Below are 19764 nucleotides of genomic sequence, written 5' to 3'. Positions count from 1 at the left end.
TGTCGTAAGTTTTTTAATTACTATGATAATTACCCACACCGATTGTTAATTCAGAAATCACCCACATTGATACCTTAAAATGCATCTACATGTATCAAATGATCTAGTGAGTAGTGTGTGAGTGTCAGAAACTTCGCTCCTAAAGCAAAAATACAAGATTAGTAATTCATTCAAGTAAACGGTAAGAGTACCGTCCCAAATCATCCTAAAAACACTTATACACACGAATCAGGATCATACACAAGACAAAACGGCTGTGCTATTCAGATGTAGGACCCAGGTAACTTCTGGAGTCAAATCTTTCCTCTTTTGATTTGCTAGCTCTTCGAAGTTGATGGGAACAGATAATCAGTGTGCTGCTTTAAGCATCTTCTCCACCCTCGTCTGGTGGATCACCAGGCACTTCATGCCGGGGCCTATTGTACTTCTCCCGGAGCTGCTTGATTGGAATGAAATCTCCAGCTGCATCCATGCCGTAAAATAAAAAAGAAAGATAGGGGTGATCAAACCTGCCCTGCACATGATCGAGTGCCATACTTGGTGTTAGAAGCAAAGTAAATGAATGCAGAACCTGTGTTTTTGGAGAGAATTTTACTAACCTTGTTTGGTCTTGGTCCATCAGGGACCAGCAAATTCTCCTCTGGAACTGCAGTCAGAACAAATTTTCAGGGTTCATTGGAGAGGGGAAAAAAACCAAGTAGATGTGAAAGAGTCAAAATTGGTAAAGACTTCAAATCATGTGATAATACTAAAAGCAGCAAAGTTGATAATGAAGCAGAGAATGCAGAATTAAGGCAATCACAGAAGCAAAGAAAATAAAGCTGATGAGGAAAAAAGAAATGCTGTGAATTACCATATGCCACTAATAGATTGGGGTCTACATGTACATCAACCAATACCTGGAAACAAGAACAAAGCTTAGTTGCAGATGTTTTGGGCTTTCCCAAGTGCCATAGTCAATTTCCAAATAATTCATCTATAGGAAGAGAGGAGAGAAGGGGAAGGCACTTGGATAAAACGTGAATCCTACCCAGTTCCAGTAAAATAAGAATGTTTGCATGAGATGAAAAGACTCGAGTAAAATCCCCTTCATGCCCACAAAGGTCTCAACATCCTAATCTGATTATTATAATAATTTAAAAAAAAAATTAATTTACCAAAAATAGATCATTTTGCATTATCTGCTCCATCACCTACCCCTGTGAAAAGGCAAAGACATGCCTGGCCCTTTCATTAGGTGACTGATGCCTATGTCCCAAAAAGGGACAGGTGGCATGCAACCTTTAGGCCATGTGCAGTTTGCAAAATAAGATGTCAACTATAGTGAATAGAATCACATACTTGCAAGCCATACTACTGGCCTCGCATACTATGTCCCTTTAATCTTGTCTAGGGCCATGCATCAGAACAATGTAAACCTATTATAATATCATAATCAGAATTTAAAGAAAATTATTTTGTGACTAAATAATTTGATTCAGACTACTAAAGGTAATACATTTAATTTTAAGATTTAGAAGAATGCATAAGGGACCTGATAAAATGGCTGATTAGAACCCCGAGTCAACTTATCAACACGTGCGCTTTCCCTCCATGAACTTGATTCACAGCACACTGGATCCATTCCACAAATCACAGCAGAATAGCCTGAAATTATATAATTTTTCATTAAGTTAAACAAATAGGAAACAAGAAAAAAGAAACAAAAAGACCAAAAAAGAAAGACCCTTATCAGGTGTATTACATGAAATCCACACAGTTGCATAGCTTTCTTTACATTTTGAAGAATTGTTCCAGTCCAATGATGCAAATATTTGTTTCACGAAAAGGGTAATGCAAACAAGGGAAATGCAACTAGGCTAACACAATGGATACTTTATGTAAAGAAACTGTGGAAGTTGATAGAAATCATGGTTTAATCTACACAATGAATAAGAACATGAAGGAAAATAATTCAATGGTTTTCATTTCTCTTAAAAGTACAAGCTAGTCTTCCAAAGCTTCACTCAGAAAATGGAGCTCCACCAAAGAAACTAAATTTGATACCTCAAAGGAAACAAAATTACTTACGGAATATCGGGTTTAAGAAAATCATTATACCTAGCATATATGCCCACAAATAAATAAAAAAAGGGCAGCTCTATTTCTCAATGATCATTTTGATGCTTCATGAATTATATGCACATTTTCCAAATGAATTGCAACAAGTTTTACAGTTCTAACTTCTAAAGGCAGAAGGGGTACTTGAAAATACTAACACAACTGTTTTTAGTCATACAACATGTATCTCCAATGGAATAAATGGCAAGCTACAGAAGTCTAGAAATTTAGGGCCTGTTTGGGAACTGTTTTCAAGATCAGTTTTCTGTTTTCTAAAACAAAAAAATTGAAAAATACGTTTGGCAACCATAAATTATTTTCTGTTTTGTATTATCAGAAAACAGAAAATAGGGTGTTTTCAAATAACATTTTTTAGTTGTTTTCACTTGTTTTTTGAAAGCTATTTTAAAAAATAATTGTAAAAACATATATAATGATTAAAAATAAAGCTGTGGGCATAAAAATTATTTTTAAAACATAGTTATTAAAAATAGGTTAAAAACATTTTAGGTTCCCAAACAGACTTTTGTTCTATAAAACATCAAAGAACAGTTTTCAAAAACTGTTATTAAAAGCTATTTTTTAGAACTGTTTTCAAAAACAGTTACCAAACAAGGCCTTATCTTTTTTTGGACTGAAGATGCAAGAAAACCACAAATAGGATGTCAAAAAAAAATTTCTACTATTTTCATATAGCCATTCCTCTAATTTTAAAAACAATGACAAGAGAAGAGGAAAGCAAAAACAATTACCAAAAAGGTGATTGGTTCATGATGTCAAAACTTATAAGGATATCAATAACAAAGGCATGAGGCATTCACCTAGAGTTCTCTAGTAAGCAAACAACTACTCTCACAAGATTTGGCAATATAAACACATTGCAAACCCAAAAACCTTATCGGTGAAATCTTGGTGCAATTTTACGTAATAAAACTAAATTAAGAATCCTTCCAATGTAAAACCTAACCAATGCTTAGTGCCTTTACCCCTAACACAGAAGGATAAGAGAAGTTCAGAATAGGATTTTAAGATCAAACCAAGTCGCAAGATTCAAAAACAGATAGAGAAAGTAATATCAAGTATGTAAGAGTTCAAAAATAATAAATATTTTAAGTATGCTAAAGACCAAGTAAATATATAAAAAAAAAATAGCAAAGGACCACTTGTAGACCAAATTTTCTTTTGCTATCAGTAAAAAAAGCTATTCTTCAATTCACCAAAAATTTGAGAGATCTCAACTTTTTAAAGTGAAGTAAGACCACCAACTACCAAAGAAAATAGCCATTTCAGTAGAGGGTTGAATTTCTAATTTTGAATTGTGTGTATCATTTTGGATCAGAACAAAACACAGGACAGCAGAAACAAATGCAAGTTGTTATGGCTTATCATATATGGGCATTGAAATCCCTTAAACTGGAAGAAACAGAACTTTCACTCCTTGGAACCAGAGGAGAGGTATGGATTGTATATTTGATTTACTAGGTTTCTGCACATTGGACATTCCTTCACATAGTTGGATTGAAAGATAGGGAATCATAAAATTGACACCTTTGACTTTTGACCCTTATAAAGACAATTTCTTATATTATATTGTATAAGGTCGCATACTATGCTGAATTCAAAGCAATGAAACAGAAAACTGTGGCAAGGGGAGATCATAATTATATACCAAACACTTTATGCCTCACTTTCTGTCCCAAACGAAATGCATATGGTGTATTTTCATACACCAGAGCATTTGCCGATGCAGCCAGAGACTCTGCCTCTAGTTTGTTAATTTCATCTCGCAACTCAGCTGCCAATGCATAGTTTTCTGCCTCAATTGCTTTCTGCAGGTCTGCCCTGCAAGAAAAAGTAGCAAATGTTATCAAATATAACACACAATTTAATCAATCTAAAAAATTGAGTTTGGTCTGTTTGGAACAAAAACTACTTTGAGTCAAGCAATATCCAAAAGAAATGGTACTTGGTGTTGGTGGGGGTGATAGGGAAAAGCCATTTTTTTCAACTTCCTAGCGTTGTGTGCATGTGGGGTAGGCAAGGGGAGCTCTTGTCCCTCTGTAGATCCACCCTATCCAACCATCTATTTAGAAAATTATAAGAAGAAAACCAAAATAGATATAAGGAAAACATGATGTGAGGCTCACCGTAGACGTATCATACTTAAAGCTTTGTCTTGAGCTTCACTCTTTGATGTGGATCCCCTTTTTGATTCTCGCTGCTTGACAACCTCTGCTTCAACCTTCAAGAAGAATACTTAGTAAGAAGATGCAAATTTACCTCAAACTTCACCTAGAAGGAAGTTCAGTCATGCTTGTGCTAATGCAGACAAGCAGATGCCAAGTAATGCTGTCAGTTGTTAGACATTGTTAACCAAAAAAAGTTACCTGCAGTCATCCTCTGCAAATCTCAATAATACTGTATGCATTTGTGTCAAATAAATACAATACTGAATTCAAAAGGACGAACAATAGAATGCTTTTTACATGCTTTAGATTAGGAATTTGTGAGAAACAAAGCATCCTTTTCATTCAACACATTGTATTAACCAGGGAAACAGCTCAATAATCTTACCTCGGTCAGCTTATCTCTCAGTTGTTGTGCTATTTCATACTGCTCCGTATTCAAAGCATACTGCCATTCCAGGATTCCAAAGAAGAAGAAAATTTGTGAGCATAACACCATAAATACTGAAAAAATCATATATAGGTATTCAAAAAACTCGTCTATATGATTCGATGATAATGTACTTAGACTTGGGAAGTCAGATCCTCATGGAGATGTTAGTCCATTGACACTTGGTTACTCTTTATTGGGCTCTTTGAATTGGTCACCCTTTGCTTGACAACTCAGATAATGCCCTCTTAATTAAGTTTGTAGGCCATGAAAAATTGGCATATGTGCACTGAACAATAGTTAAAAGGAGCTCTAACATCTCCGCATGAGGGTTTTTTATTTTAGTCTACAGTGTTTGCACAAGGGTTCTCCATTTTATCAAAATTAAAAATCATGATAATAGAGAAGGAGTCTCTGACTGAATAGCATTTGTTGTTCAAAACATTTCAGTACATGCAGAAACTAAAGGGGTACTACTGTCCCATGCTAGAGGTGCTAAAAGGACAAGCATACAAGGATCACTGATCCTTCTCTAGGCTATCTCTTCACCGCATATAAAGAGAAAATTGAAAAATCAACATGACAAACCATCAAAATGGTCTACCAGATCACATGCTCACCCAAAATTTTCCAAGTGAAAAGTCAGACTGAACATTGTTCTACCATTTGCCCATGACTAATTGTTTTGACTATTAGAGTATTCCAAGAGTTGATGGAATTGCTTTGTTACTCCTTAATTTATAAGTACCTGATGCTTATTTTTGCAAGCTGTTTTCAAGGAAAAGAATGGAAAAAAAAAAAGAAAAAAATTACAACAGCATATCAAACCTGTACTCGAGTTGCCAAGTCCAGCTGGAAAAAGAAAATCAAAATATCCTCATTAGCACTCTCACTACACTCTGAGCTTGCATCTAACCCCTGGTCACCACCACCTTTAAACAGCCATCCAGCTTCAACCCTCAAATTCCTTTGCCTCTGCATAACAAGTTGACCAGCAAAGAATAATCTCTGTGCACAGTGATGCCAAAGAAAATTTCTTTCACTCCCTGTGCGAATCTGGGTTTTTCTCATTAACTGGAAATGTCTCCCCCATAAAGCAGTGGACCCATAAACCCCACCATTTCCAGAGGTTGTCAGAGTGCTTACTGACACACATTGCACCATTTTGACCCGATAGTAAAAGTTCCCTTTTTCAAAAATGCACTGTTCTTTGTCTTCTGTCTTTCTGTATTGTTGCCTCTACATCTGCAATTGGCTCGATTGCCTTCTCAGTGTCAGTCAAGCAAATAAATAATTTTAGCCAGCATGTATAATATAAGCAATGAGCTATATGGAACATTCTAAATATGAATATATATATATAACACTAAAGAATACATAAAAGTAAATTAGGAAAGTGCAAAATCAGTAATATTTTTAATCACTTAGATGCAGCTTGAAAATATTTCCAAAAGGCTAATAATAAACTTGTGATGGCCAAAAACGTGATTTACATGGATATTTCTAGGAGAATTATATAAATACAGATTTAGAAAATGAAGCCACTGACACAATGAGATTGGCAGCATTCCGAGTCATTTGAACACCTTCGGCAGTTCATAAATTTAAAAACTGTTTATCCAAACCACCTTAACCAAATACGAAGCTAGATATATGATAAATTCCAACCTTGCATTAGTTTTTTTTTTTTTTTTTTCTTGCAAACTCGTTTATAGGGCAAAATTTTGGCTTATGTTGGGGTTTAAATGGTATTATGACCTATATCAATCAATAAGCAAGTATGTTGGAGTGCATGATATATATTGTGGGTCCAAATCCTACAAGTTTAAGCTTTTAAGAAAATTAGTAGTTCAACATGGTATTAGAACCTTGTTTGGCAGGAGATCATGTGTTTGGATCTCACCGTAGGTTTATTTCCCCACTTTATCAAGTCCAAAGGAGGTTGTTTCTTGTTTATTTATCTATAGACCTGTGTGTGCCTATGTGTCTCTCCGCCCTAGTATAGAGTTACAGGTGAGGGAAGATATGTTGGAGCCCACAATATACATTGTGGTCCCAAATACTGCAAGTTTAAACTTTTAAGAAAATTGGTAATTCGACAAAATATGTGTGCTAACTAGAAAACACCATAAGAACAAACACAGATGCTGGAAAAGAAAAAGAAAAAAATGAGCTTCATATTTCTCAATATAACCTACTCTTCTTCTAGAATACAATTACATGCATAAATATATTATAGTGCACATCTCAAGCAGGTTTAAAATTGTCAGAATCAGTAACAAATCAAAAGTCTCCTTGAACTCCAAACTTAGAATAGAGAGAGCTAGTCATTAACTACCAAATGCAAATATTTTTGACAATTGCTTACTTCCAGTTACAAGCCAAAACTCTTGCAGTTGATTCATGTAAAAATTAGCATGTGGAAAGGGCTCCCACTTAGATAAAATTTGGCTATGATAAAGGAACCATTGCACAGGGTAAGATAAGTAGTAGGCTTGTGAATCTGGAGAGAACTAAACTGTACTCCTTGTGAATCTTTATCTTAGTTTTACATTAAACTTAGCCAAATTTGTACCTCGTAAGCAATAGCCTAGCCTAACCTGGCCAACAACTTAGCTTGTAACTGATGGATGATTATCACCTTTTAACTTTTCAAGAACAAGAACTCTGATAAATCACATTTATTACTTAGTTTCTTAGTATTTTAGGTTTTCTTACTTCAAATCCCCGTCATCGTTCCAGTATTTGATTGTGTATACTCTGTTTGACAGTATATCATCATTCACACAGATTCTGCCACAGACTGCTAGTGGTCGATCCACTACCAAGCTCCATTAGAAAATTATTCACACTCAGAATCGAAAATTCGGTGCAACAACAACTCATTTTGAATTAATAACTGATGAATTTTCAGCCTGTATTGAACATGCAAGATCAGTTCAACAATACACCAATTTTATCCCAAAGAAAACCAAGAAAATTAGAACCAAAGAACAGCCCTCTGATTGGCTGCCGAGAAATCGGAAGAAGAAAAGAAACAAAAAATTCGTTTCCTCAACTTAAGAATTCCACTCGACAACGAAAACTTCTGGCGACCTAATTACAAACAAAATTTGGATTTCTCTCCTCCTTTCCAAAATTTTCTGAGAAGCCAAACAAGGCTTAATGGAGTATCAACAACAAGAAGATGCAGAAGAAGAGAGCACTAACTAACCGCCAAGATCGATGGCATTTATCTTGTCGGAGATCCCGCCGGGAAGTCGCCGGAAAATGAGGAACCCAACGCCGAGGTAGGGAGAGATTTCGTTCTCACAAAACAGATATGGAAGTGAGATTTTCTCTCTTTTTTTTTTTTTAACACAAGAAATAAAAAACAAGAACCTCTTAAACCCACGTTAGGGAGTCGCGACAATATTATCTGATTTTCATTTTTGAAAAACCGTTTTATTTTCTAATAGATTATTATTAATTAGTTCATTAAAATAAATTAGTATTCAACATAAAAATACAGCCATTTCTAGCCATAATCTAACCAATAAAATATAACTTCATTTATTCATCTTATATTTATATTATTTATATTCAAAAAGGTATTTTAAGTGATTTTGCTTGCTTTTTTCATTTTCAACCTTCTACAAAACTTTTTTTTTTTTTTTTTTTTTTACAATTAGGAGAAATATATTTCACAAAATTTGCATAATTATTTTTTATAACAAATTTGAAAATTTTTTAATTATTTTTTTTATAAAATATTCTAAACAACAATCCAAATATTAAACATATTTTAAAAACTTTTTCATTTTAATTTTAAAATTTCAAATACTTGATGAGCTCAAAAAGAACTGAATGGCACAAACTCAACAGTAGATTTGAAAACCACACTTGAGTCAGTATGATCTTCAGAAAAAACCCTAACTCCACACCTTTCTTTCCCTTCAGAAGAACTTCCCTGTGGATAGAGCCTGGCAATATCATAAGTCATAACCCAATAAAATAAATCACAGGGGAGGCCATTGGTATTTGACAAACTGCCCTTTTGTGAACTTATTACTTTTTCCATCTTTCATACATGAACGCATTTGCCCAAGAAATGATACATAATAATTAAGAATTAAAAATAAATAAATAAAAGGGAATGAGATATATTATTATTATTATTACTACACAAATGGCACCAAATACAAATCCCAAATCCACCTGCCAAATACAATACACGAGAAGAAATGAAGAAAGCACAACCTTGTGGAGCTGCTCAATCCCCTTTTTGCTGCCTTTCATGGCCGATGATATACATATTTTGTTCTGGGATCCACCATGAGGCCCTTCCCTCCATTCACTTCTAAATCATGCCTGCATAATCATATGATTTAATCATTAGAACCCGGGATTTTTTCCCCAGAACTTTAATGGGTTTGAAGCTGAGACCTCTCACACAACCTCAAATCAGCAAAACCAAATGACCTACATCTTATTTTCCTTGATCATCACGTGGACTGCATGTGGGCAATGGAAAAATAAAGGCAACCTACTGCCTTGGTGTCTTTTCTATCAGGAATGCCTTTTAATTAGATGTGGGACGGTTACTAACTTGGTTATTGATAATTGAGAACAAAGTCCAGATTTTGAAAAAGAACAGAAAACTCAACTGAAACACAAAGTCGGGGATTGTCAACTGCTCACGCGGAACGTATCTGAACAGCTGCATGAGTCGGTCAACATATACCACTTTCTTCCACACCTAGAGACCATTTCCCAACAATTTCACTTACAATAAGCTTTCAAACAGAAGTCACAGAGGTCAGGATATAATCATTTGGTCAAGGAGGATACTTTTGGACTTACCACATTATCTACAAACAATTGCAGAGCAAAAACTGCAGCCTTCAATCCAAATGTCGGGTGAAGAACATAAATTGCCTATACAGTAGAGGTGAAATCAGATCTAAGATTGCATGTGTGTGTGTGATTCTAAACAGGGTGGAATAAATTGGTAGAGCATAAATTGCATGAAGGTTACGCTGGTGTTTCCGACCAAGTATTTGCTGTAATCTCCTCATCCAACCCAAATCTGGTTGGCTGTTCACACCAGAAACAGGTAGTTATAAAGTGGGCACATCTGGATTAGTTGCAGGAACCTTACATACAAATTTAAGACCCTAAACCTGACATATGATGCCACTTCAACCTATAGGGGGGAGAATAATACTAAAGCTTGAAAAGCAACCAATTTGTGTTATAGATAGAAAATTGTAGATTTTTTTAGTTCTATCTTTTGTATGTGTCTATATGCAGGCACACAAGCATGGAAGTTGGTTTATTTGTTCCTCAGTGTCCAGAAGTCCATTTAATATCATAATGATTAATAGATAACTATTTAAAGTAAGTATCTCAAATGACCCAAGCAATGTGGAGAAACCAATAGACTATTCTGTTAATGCAAGTGACACATTTTTCTTTTTCTTTTTCCCTTCTGGTTTCTTCTGTGGAAAAAGGATTCTGAGTTATTTCCACAATCCAGGTGCAGAGAAAGAGCCATTTGAAGGTTATTAGCACCTTGATGTTGAGAAGGTGTTAAAAGGCTCCAAGTTACTAAAGAAGTTTGCCTGTGTAGGAAAAACCTTATTAAGTGTGACACAAAAGCAATCAATGAATTTAAACCTTTTCATTTTTTAATAGAGGGAGCAGAAATTTTGACTAAAAACATTGCTTCTCCCACTACTTGCATTGTCTCATGTGACATAGATCACAAACATGAAAATAACAAACTTAGTGAAGTAGCAAATTCGCTAGTGTAACCCTGTAAGGTACCCTAGATATAGACTATTTCAAGACACAAAATTCCGGCAGCCTCACCCACATAGACAACAACATTCAGTAGCTGATCAGCTAATTGCTTCGCATAAAAGCAAAATATTCAAGTCAAAATTTGTATGTTAAAGTCAAACACACTATACTTACATCTGCAACGATGCTGCTGAGTGGAAGTAAACAATAGTATAAGGCTTCTGTATCACAGGCTCAAACTCCTGAAATTTAACAATCAAGACTTCCAATGATCAGTGCTCCATAACAATGAGAAATCCAAGAAAAACATTGCAGTATAAGAACACAAGCATCAGAAAGTGTAGCACAAATTTTCCAACACCAGGAAGCAGAAAACATTTGTAACCCATGAATCAAAATGCAAGGGAAAATAAGGGGCATTTTTTCCCTTGCTGAGAGTGTGGTTGCTTTTAAGATGGCAAGTATATTTTCTTTGCTCTTGGTTTCCTCTTCTATAGCTCTTTTGAAGGATTCCATGCCCTTGTTTTTCTAATGAATGCATAAAAACTAAAACTGCAACAGGAAAAATGTAATAGCATGCCTGCAAAAGCAATGTCTCAAACTGAAGCAAATTGTAATCTTTTTACCTTTACTACATAGAACACAAACCGCTCCAGATCCAGACATCGCAGAAGAAAATGTGCTCCCACAACAACCATTATGGGACGGCCCTCACTGTCTACACCACCACGGTAACTGAAATACGAATGAAAGAGCTCAATAAGATTCTGGAAATCGATGAGTAGCCACAACCATCAATCAGAACAGATGAAGGGAAAGTTAATTTTTTCCCCCTAAAAGTGAAAAACGTGACTCAAAATAATTAGTGAATATTCTTTGCCTTTTTTGAGTGTTTCGACTTTATAAGACTTTTGCAAAGACATCCTAGATAACTTTTTTCAATAATTTTATCATTGGCCATCACGAATCTAAGACACTGCAAAATCAGGAACAGAAATTCTTTTAAAAGGAAGTGGGTGTTCCATTGGTGGGTTTTTTCTTTTGTGTGTGCATGCATGTTTATGGTGGGGGAGCTGCTCATATATTTAGTGTTAACCTCCATGATATAGCCACTTATCAACATTTCAATGGTAATGATATGTAATTGCCTTATAAAGCTGTAAAAAGTGGTGAGTGATAATCAATAACAAGGAAGCTTAAAGGCATGTCTAGTAAAATAAAATTATACAGTTCATAGCTAGGTTTATAAGGGACTTACAGAGTCAAGCAAATGAAAGCAGACATACAAAAAAAAAAGGGATATTTAAAAACCATAAGAGTTGATAACTAAACTTTTAGTTGTAACAGCATCTGTGAAAGCACAATTTCATACCGATCAGCAATAAAATTAAGCAAAGTTAAAAATCAGATATATCATGAAATGTAAAAACTGGCCAAACTTTATTAATTAACTTGACAAAACAATTAAAATTTATAATAAAAATGTAAGCCAAAAGATAAAAATAAAACAGTCAAACAAGGAAAAACAAAATGCTTACACAATTTTCATTTCTGCAATTTCAGAAAGATTAAGAGAATTTGCTTTACTAAGGTATCTAGAATGAAGAGAGTATTCTTCAGCAGCAGATAATGGAGGTCCACCAAGGTCACCAAATCCAAGCAATTTAGCACAATTCCATCCACTCTGTGCTTGAGCAGTTTTTTCCCATTGCTCTTTACGCCTCTGATCCGGATCTTTAATTAAGGACATGAAAGCAGGATCCAGATATGAATCCAAATATGATGAATTCCTGCTACAAAAACCCTCAAGTAAGATCGGTCATATAAAAATGCAAAAGCAGCAAGTAATATATATTCTGTTGTGATTGGAATAGTATTCTTGATAAAAACAGTAAGGATAACAAACAAAATTTGTACAATAATAAGAGCTACTTGAATGGAAATATGCAAGGGCATAAAACTTAAGAAAATGGCTTCTTAAATAAATAGATGTTTCACAAGGCATTTTTCAGTTTCTCATCAGTACTAAAACTAAGGTAAATGAAAAAGCCAATTCATACTTCCCTTTCGAAGACCAAATACCAAGGGATGCATAAGCTTCCTACAACTAATTGAACTCTTAATTTGGCTGCTATTGTCTCTTTGCAACAGACCACCTGTTTTATAAAGTTGTCAAAATTTACCACTCCAACAAGGGCTCCACACATAAGTTTTGAAACTATTATGTCATATCTAATGGAATTATATGACATTCTGCTCCCAAAATATATTCTAAATAACCTTTCAGGTACCTTCTTATGTATTGGCAGTAATGCACTGTACAAGAGCACAAGAATTCACTTGGCCCATAATGGAATTAATATCGAGCAATATTTGTTCCTCCACTTCTTTGACAAATCATTGCTTTACAAGTTGTTTACTTATGAATTAATTACCCACTTCCTACCACTAAGAGAGTGCTTGAAATAAAAAGTAGTAAATCATCAACATCTGCCCTCTCATAGGCCAATACGGCTGAAATAGGTTAATGCCCTTAGTATTAATGTGGAAGATGAACACATGGAATGGTTCTTTACCAAGTACATGTAGAAAGAAAAAAAAAATCTTGTGACAAATTTAAAGGTAGATGGAACAAACTCGTGACTCAAAATTTCACCAACTCATTAGGAGTCCACCATCAATATGCTACAGGAAAAAGGAACTTTTACCCTAAATAAATGCATGGGCATGCCATGGTGGGATTAGACAATAAAGTCACAACATAGACTTGTGAAAGAGAAGTACAATGCCGATAATTGCCCATTTTGGCAGCACAATAAACTCGCATTGCTCTTCCAACAACAACTCCTACTCCTTTAGATTGGTGTCACAATCATTTTCCAATGGCAATCGCTGAGCTTCATAAATATCTGAGCAGCTCATAAACTTCATACTTTAATGCTTAATAGAAACCAATTCCTATACCTGGTACATAAGTATCACCTAGTTGCTTGCACTCCCACCAACTAGGAAGCTTTTACAACTTAATGTGAAGTGCTTCTAAGGCTTAAAATATGAAAATGAGTAATAATCTTGAAGAAAGCAATAACATATATGCAGATTGGCAGCACCAGACAAAACAGAGCTGGTGCATTGGAGGGCAACCATGAGTTATGGAATAATAAACAATGCTGGACGGAATTTCCATTGGAAAAATTTAGGATCACCCAAATCAAGGTTATATAGCAAACCAATCAAAATGCGCTCTAACTGAATCCTAAGCATAACACTGGTCACCTACCAATTTCAACTTGAAAGCCCCTTATCTATACCAATAATAAATAAATAACAACAGTAATATATATCTTAGCAAACTAGACTTGAGCTTGATGAAGATAAACAGAAAAACATCTACATTTTTTTCGTAGCCTGTGAACAAACAAATATTCTAATCAAACCCATTCTACTACTTGTACATAATCCCGATGTTCTCAGGCAATCAACCACTATAAGGGGGAATGAAACATATGCAGATTTGGTTAAGATTTTTAACAGGTAACAAAGTTCACTCACCGCCGTATCAATCCAACATCACTGACAGGAAGATCAACTGGGGCTTTGGGAGGTTTAGGAGCAGTCTTTTTGGGCAGAGGCTTTATTCTGATTTTACGTTCATCTATGATTGTTTCACCATTCTCATCCCCTACATCTGCAGGAAGCTTTGACATTGCCACCTCCTCTTCATGTTTATCCCGAGGAAAATAAAGTGGAAGCAATCTGCATTGTAAAAAGGTAAAATAGGATAAGTCCAACAAAACTTAAGGGCAAAAAATCATAATTAGAAACAAAATAATAGCATCACAATGCCATAGGCGAAACAAGGTGCCTTGCAACTAATTCAAAAAGTGGCATAAAGATCAGCAACAAAATGGCACAAACAAGAATACAGACATACCTTTTATATATCTCAGTATCATTTGCTGTGGTAGTACAGAAGACAACAGCAGTAATTTTATCCTTCTGCTTCTCAAGAAACCGCCTCACTGTCCCTGAACAAAAAACAAATAAACGATGAATTGAACATCTGAGAATAAAATAAAGAACACTCAACTTCCAAAACATACTCATCTACATATCCAACCTACATATATCACGCACAAAGAAACATCGATATAAATAAATACACACATGCATAGATAATTTGTGCATTCCACCACATACAAATAGGTACAGAAATATATGCATGCCAATACTGTGTGCCCTTTAAAACAGTCCTTTGGCGGTTCACAGAAAGCATCGCCAAGATCTAGTAAATAAGTGCAACAATACGTAGAGAAGTATCTCACTGTCCTTATAGCCACATGTGCAGCTGGTTCCCGAGGATAATTTTTAGCCTCTGTGTATATGCAGCCCATAGCAATGCTGCATCCAAAAATGTCAATTAAACTAAATTCCTGTTCATTAAGAAAAAAAAAAAAAAAAGGTAACAAGTGATGAACAATCTATACAAGAAAGAAATGAATGTAACATCTGATAGCAACCAACCTCTGAAGGCCATTTTCTATAAGAAGTTCAAGGCAAGACCGATAGCAGTGACTCAAAGCATTCTCTGCAGCAGTATGATATTTTACTGCATACTTGGGACCCACAGTATGAATAACCCTCCTACCATAAGTAGCAAGAAACAAGAATCAATCAGCTTTAAGTAATAAACCCATGCCCTAAAATTAAACAAATGGAGTATGTATGCTGTTTGTTGATATGGATACTGAGAAACAAAGTGCAGCACAGTAGCAATTAAAGATTTAAAAGACTGGAAAATCAAGGATGCTAAACCATGTTCTGCAACCTGTGAAGCACGATGGATTCTAGACATGAAACACCCCTTATGCAACATAAACACAGAATTGCTTGATATGGTATGCAAAACTAAGCAGTTTTCATCAGAATGGACTGATAACCAATGCCAGTTGTCCAACCAAAAAATTGGCTTACAACTAAACAAGTACCTCAGTTGTTTGTGAACAACATGAAACTGCTACAACTACCAATATGACTGCTATTCTCACTAAGATGATGAAACATCCAGCATGGAAACATTAATATCTTTGGTTTCGCTAACACCTTAGGTGACAACATTACAGTACAAAATGAGTTTCTAGTATAATACATTAATGTATTTCTTCTCGTCTTCAGTAACAACATATATAAAACCATAATTGGAGATAATAAAGCAGCTAAAGATGAACAAGAACTGATATACCTACCTAGCAGGAAGGTCGTATGCATTAGTTACTTTAGCCATCCCTGTACGGCATCCACCCTGTGAAAAAGGAAAGCATATTAATAATTTCAGCTTCTAAGATCTCTTATTTCAAACAAGTTGCCATGTCAGATACCTATCAGAATAGTAGTAAACAGAACTTGGTTCATATCAAAATAGTAATTTCGTAAGATAGTTTGAAAATGTTAGGAATTTATCTTAATTAAGTGTTCTCCTTTTCCCTTTTCAATATTTAAAATATAAATTCAGGAAATGTTATGGCTTAAACAATATATTTGCATATTTTATTCTCACATAAATAATGGTCATGTTCTCACAGATGGTAAAACCATATAAGGATGATGATTTGCCAGATTATGAATGGCCCCCAAGTTTTATTGCATCCATACAATTTTTTTTTATTTTTTGGTGATAGGTAAAGATAGGTATATGTAAATTAATAAAAGAAAAAAGTACACCAAAGTATACATAAGGTATACAAGGGGCACCTATTTATTGCATCCCTACATGAGCAACACAATCCACAAATTGAAAGGACAAATAACAATTTCACACACATCCCTTACCAATGTTGCACACTCTTCTGCTAGACCAGGCCCAGCTGCAGCATGCAGACCAGGGCTGCTGTGTGCTTCATCCAAGTTCTGTTAACCACCAAAATGATAAATGATTGTCAGAATGAAACTAAAGACCAGTCTCCTTCATCAGTTAGTGCTAATCCACGCATGCTTATTGGTGTTCATTAAGGTAAGGAAGCTTAATGGCACATTAGGAAAGAAGAAAATAGAAACACCCCATCATGAACTGAGATAAATATATCTCTAATCAGATTTCACAGATGCATAAATTCTTTGTTGGTCGAGCATGTTAAGTTGCATGGAATTGACAAACTAATTCGAATGGGAAGTTTCCTGCCAGAATGCAGAGATTGGTGATAAATGCACCACAGATAAGCAATCATCTAAGAACATTTTTTTCTCACTCCAACCAGCATTGGAACTACAAACACCACTTCCATCTCAGATTTGATGAGACCAAATAGCACTTAAATAAAGGATTTTGGAGACCAATTCCACTTTTCAACTATGAATTTTTTCATTTCCCAAGAGAAACCTATCATGTTTTCCACAGGGAAATGAGTCAAATTGAAAGTTCACATGCTTCGAGTGAAAACCAGCTAAAAAGACTAATGAAACCAAGGTAGGATGATTTATTGCACCTACAGGGAAGTTCAAAAAGGGTTAGAAATTTGGGATTTAGCCTAGAAGATCAAACCTAAAACTGTCGCATCATGTTTCTATTTTATATCCAAGATCAAAACATATTAAGCCTCCCTCAAAATTAACCTTTCTAAGGCATGCCCAGACAAGTTCAAGTGCACCAACAACTAATTTGAATCATTCCATTTTCCACATAGAGATGCAAAAAAAGTAAAAAGGTAAATGCACACGATTCACATATACACAAAAATAACAACTGCAAAATTGTTTATTTCCAAAAATGGAAATCTTCAAGTATTTTTACCCCATTATAGTCATCATTAACAAAAAATACACCTTTCTCTGCAAGGTTATACTACTCACCTCATTTGTGGAGTTAACAACCGCATCTACCTCAAGATTCCATGGATTTCCCCTCCATAGATATATCTTTGAGTTAATTTCATGATTAACAGGAAACCTGGACATCATCCCATTGCCACCACTCTCTGCCTCAGATGTTGAGGTTAGAGGATCTGGAAAGTATGAAGTTGGAAAAGAAGAATCCTCATTGTCATATTCCAAAGAAGATTTATGCTCCGCATCACTCCACCGTGGAACTTGATTGAGTTCAACCACATAGTCTGCACTTTCGGTGGCTATTCCACCCTGAGTCGGGGCTGTAGCCACCGGCCGATACATTCTGTAACTCCCAATAAATCTTGTCTTCCCACAATTGCTGGTTCTTTGACACACACTAACACCTCTTTTTCATCTTAACCAATCCAAAGTTTGGACGTGTACCCTTACCCTTCCAAAATTTGAACTTCAAATTCTCAAACCCCAATCATTTATCAGTCACAATATACCTGATGAAAGAAAAAGGCAAAACAAAGAGAGGGACAACCACATCACCATTAAAGCAATTCACATACTCAACAACAACAAAATAATAATAATAATAATAAATAAATAAATCTCTAAATTTCTCCCCAAAAAAGTCCACTGCATCAATCATAAACATAGGCAATAAAATTATAGTCTGCATAATTTAATAAACAAACCAGTGAAAAATTCCAACCATCTCAAATTAAAAACCCAGAAAACAGCACAATAGAAATCAAGCATCTCTCAATTCTAAAAATTTCCCACTTTCATAAAAACCACCAGACAGAATGATTTAAAACCAAGCATCACCCAATGTTGATCAAATTCTTTTGCTCTCCGTTCCGCTCCAGCACGAACCAATAAAAACAACATAAACAAAACATCTCCCAACCCCATATACTATGCCGTTCTACCTCACCTTGCCCTAACAGCTCCTTCCTCCCAAGCCAACAGTGCTCAATTCAGTTCCTCCGCGGCCCCCCAGCACCGAAACCCAACATTCCAAAACCCAATTCCCTCGATTTCCCACGTTTTCTCAGCAACCAAAAAGGAAATACACCCCACAAAACCAAGACCCATCCCAGAAAGCTGAAAGCCAGAGATCCCAAGAAAATAGAGAATAAAGGATTTTCTATTATGAGAGAATGAAGGAAATTTTGGGAGAATACAGGAAAAAAGAAAAAAAAAAAAAAACCCTAATTTTGGAGATGGAGAGAAACGTACCAGAGAGCTTGGGCAGCGCGATGGGGTGATGTGGACCATTACAAGCTTCCAACTATAATTGCCGGGCCTATGACCTTGCATCTCGCGTTTTTCCTATAAATAAATAAATCATAATAATAATATTTAATAACAATTTTTATTATTTATTTACAATTTATTTGACCAATTTATTTATTTATTTTTTAAAAAATTTCTATTTCAACCCACTATGCCCTTTTCACACCCACCATTTTTTAATTATTTTTTAAATCAAAATACAAAATTTCAATTTTACCCTCATTTTCACATTGTCAAGTTAAATGTGGAGTGTGAAAGAAAAAAACAAAAAAAAAAAGTGAATATAGAGTTTTGTTTGTTTGTTTATTGATTTATTTATTTATTTTTATCTACTTTATATATTATGTTGAAGAATTGATTTTGTCCTTTTTGGTAACTTTGCGGAAATTTTGGATATATTTCAAATTTTGAATTTGGTATTCGAAAGACATGGAAAATTTTAAATATTTTTCTTATAAGTGGACCGATTTTCTTAAACTAAAAATAGTTATTTTTAGAAATTATAATATTTTGTTTCTTTTTATATATTAAAACTACCATATTTTTCGGGTCATTTTTACCATAATAAAAAAATTATGTCCTCTTTGTTTCAATTATAGGAAACATATGGAAGGGAAATTCCAAATTTATCTAGGTTTTTATTTTATTTTTATTTTTAAAATTTAATTTAATATTTATTATTTAATAACTTAAATTCATTTTAAGTCAAATTATATTTAAGTTATTAACTTATAACTTATTACTTAATTTTTACTTTAAATATTATGGTTATTTAATATAATTAACTTAAAATTTATTTTAAATTATCAAATCAACATATTTATCCTCATAAATTATAATTATAATAAATAAAAATATAAAATAAAAATGTGGATGTAAAAATAAATTAATTATTTTTATTTATTATTTAAAATTATTTTTTACTTTAACTCATACTATTATGTTATTTTATCAAATATATTTAATTTACTTAATGATTTAAATTAAATTATTAAGTTACTTTAAATTATTAAGTTGTTTTAAATAAGGGATACATACATTAATTTTTGTTTTTAAAATAAAAAAGTATCGACAAATTTTATATAAAAGTATATGCTTAGCTCATATTTTTTCAAGTAAAAGTTTTTTTATGTC

General features: G+C 34.3%; 2 protein-coding genes across 6 annotated transcripts; both read right to left on the bottom strand.

Moving 5' to 3' along the window:
- Positions 1-45: 45 nt before the first annotated feature.
- LOC117925215 (clp protease adapter protein ClpF, chloroplastic) lies at positions 46-8078 on the bottom strand. 3 transcript variants are annotated; one of them, XM_034844165.1, is made up of 9 exons: positions 7931-8077; positions 5545-5980; positions 4675-4734; positions 4248-4342; positions 3770-3942; positions 1535-1647; positions 854-899; positions 600-646; positions 46-514 (listed from the first exon to the last, which is right to left on the bottom strand). In XM_034844165.1, the coding sequence occupies exons 2-9, from the start codon at positions 5878-5880 to the stop codon at positions 362-364; spliced, it is 1023 nt and encodes a 340-aa protein (XP_034700056.1). In that variant the 5' UTR covers positions 5881-5980; positions 7931-8077; the 3' UTR covers positions 46-361. The 3 variants fall into 3 exon arrangements, with proteins under 3 accessions (XP_034700056.1, XP_034700046.1, XP_034700065.1); XM_034844155.1 differs by having other exon boundaries at positions 5545-5961; XM_034844174.1 differs by lacking the exon at positions 854-899 and having other exon boundaries at positions 5545-5961; positions 7931-8078.
- A 657-nt stretch (positions 8079-8735) lies between these two features.
- LOC117918443 (protein GDAP2 homolog) lies at positions 8736-18645 on the bottom strand. 3 transcript variants are annotated; one of them, XM_034835117.1, is made up of 15 exons: positions 18574-18645; positions 17347-17831; positions 16330-16407; positions 15747-15802; positions 15025-15144; positions 14821-14901; positions 14435-14518; positions 14053-14256; positions 12039-12293; positions 11127-11235; positions 10675-10742; positions 9723-9792; positions 9559-9633; positions 9363-9454; positions 8736-9066 (listed from the first exon to the last, which is right to left on the bottom strand). In XM_034835117.1, the coding sequence occupies exons 2-15, from the start codon at positions 17662-17664 to the stop codon at positions 8991-8993; spliced, it is 1686 nt and encodes a 561-aa protein (XP_034691008.1). In that variant the 5' UTR covers positions 17665-17831; positions 18574-18645; the 3' UTR covers positions 8736-8990. The 3 variants fall into 3 exon arrangements, with proteins under 3 accessions (XP_034691008.1, XP_034691026.1, XP_034691017.1); XM_034835135.1 differs by having other exon boundaries at positions 12039-12290; XM_034835126.1 differs by lacking the exon at positions 18574-18645 and adding an exon at positions 18269-18505.
- Positions 18646-19764: the final 1119 nt, after the last annotated feature.

The sequence above is a fragment of the Vitis riparia genome, chromosome 1, assembly GCF_004353265.1.
Source record: "Vitis riparia cultivar Riparia Gloire de Montpellier isolate 1030 chromosome 1, EGFV_Vit.rip_1.0, whole genome shotgun sequence".
In the NCBI taxonomy this organism is placed as follows: Eukaryota; Viridiplantae; Streptophyta; class Magnoliopsida; order Vitales; family Vitaceae; genus Vitis; species Vitis riparia.
This window is presented reverse-complemented; position numbering and strand designations above follow the sequence as displayed.

What these genes read in the sequence shown, in the direction of transcription:
- LOC117925215 (XM_034844165.1), bottom strand. Translation starts at nt 5,880, where the DNA reads ATGGTGCAATGTGTGTCAGTAAGCACTCTGACAACCTCTGGAAATGGT. An exon ending in ACTTGGCAACTCGAGTACAG is followed by an intron (nt 4,735 to 5,544) that starts GTTTGATATGCT and finishes CTGGAATGGCAG; the next exon opens with TATGCTTTGAATACGGAGCA. An exon ending in AGTGAGGCATAAAGTGTTTG is followed by an intron (nt 1,648 to 3,769) that starts GTATATAATTAT and finishes ATATAATTTCAG; the next exon opens with GCTATTCTGCTGTGATTTGT.
- LOC117918443 (XM_034835117.1), bottom strand. Translation starts at nt 17,664, where the DNA reads ATGTATCGGCCGGTGGCTACAGCCCCGACTCAGGGTGGAATAGCCACC. An exon ending in GCATACGACCTTCCTGCTAG is followed by an intron (nt 15,145 to 15,746) that starts GTAGGTATATCA and finishes TACTTATGGTAG; the next exon opens with GAGGGTTATTCATACTGTGG. An exon ending in ATTGCAGAAATGAAAATTGT is followed by an intron (nt 11,236 to 12,038) that starts GTAAGCATTTTG and finishes TTCGTATTTCAG; the next exon opens with TTACCGTGGTGGTGTAGACA.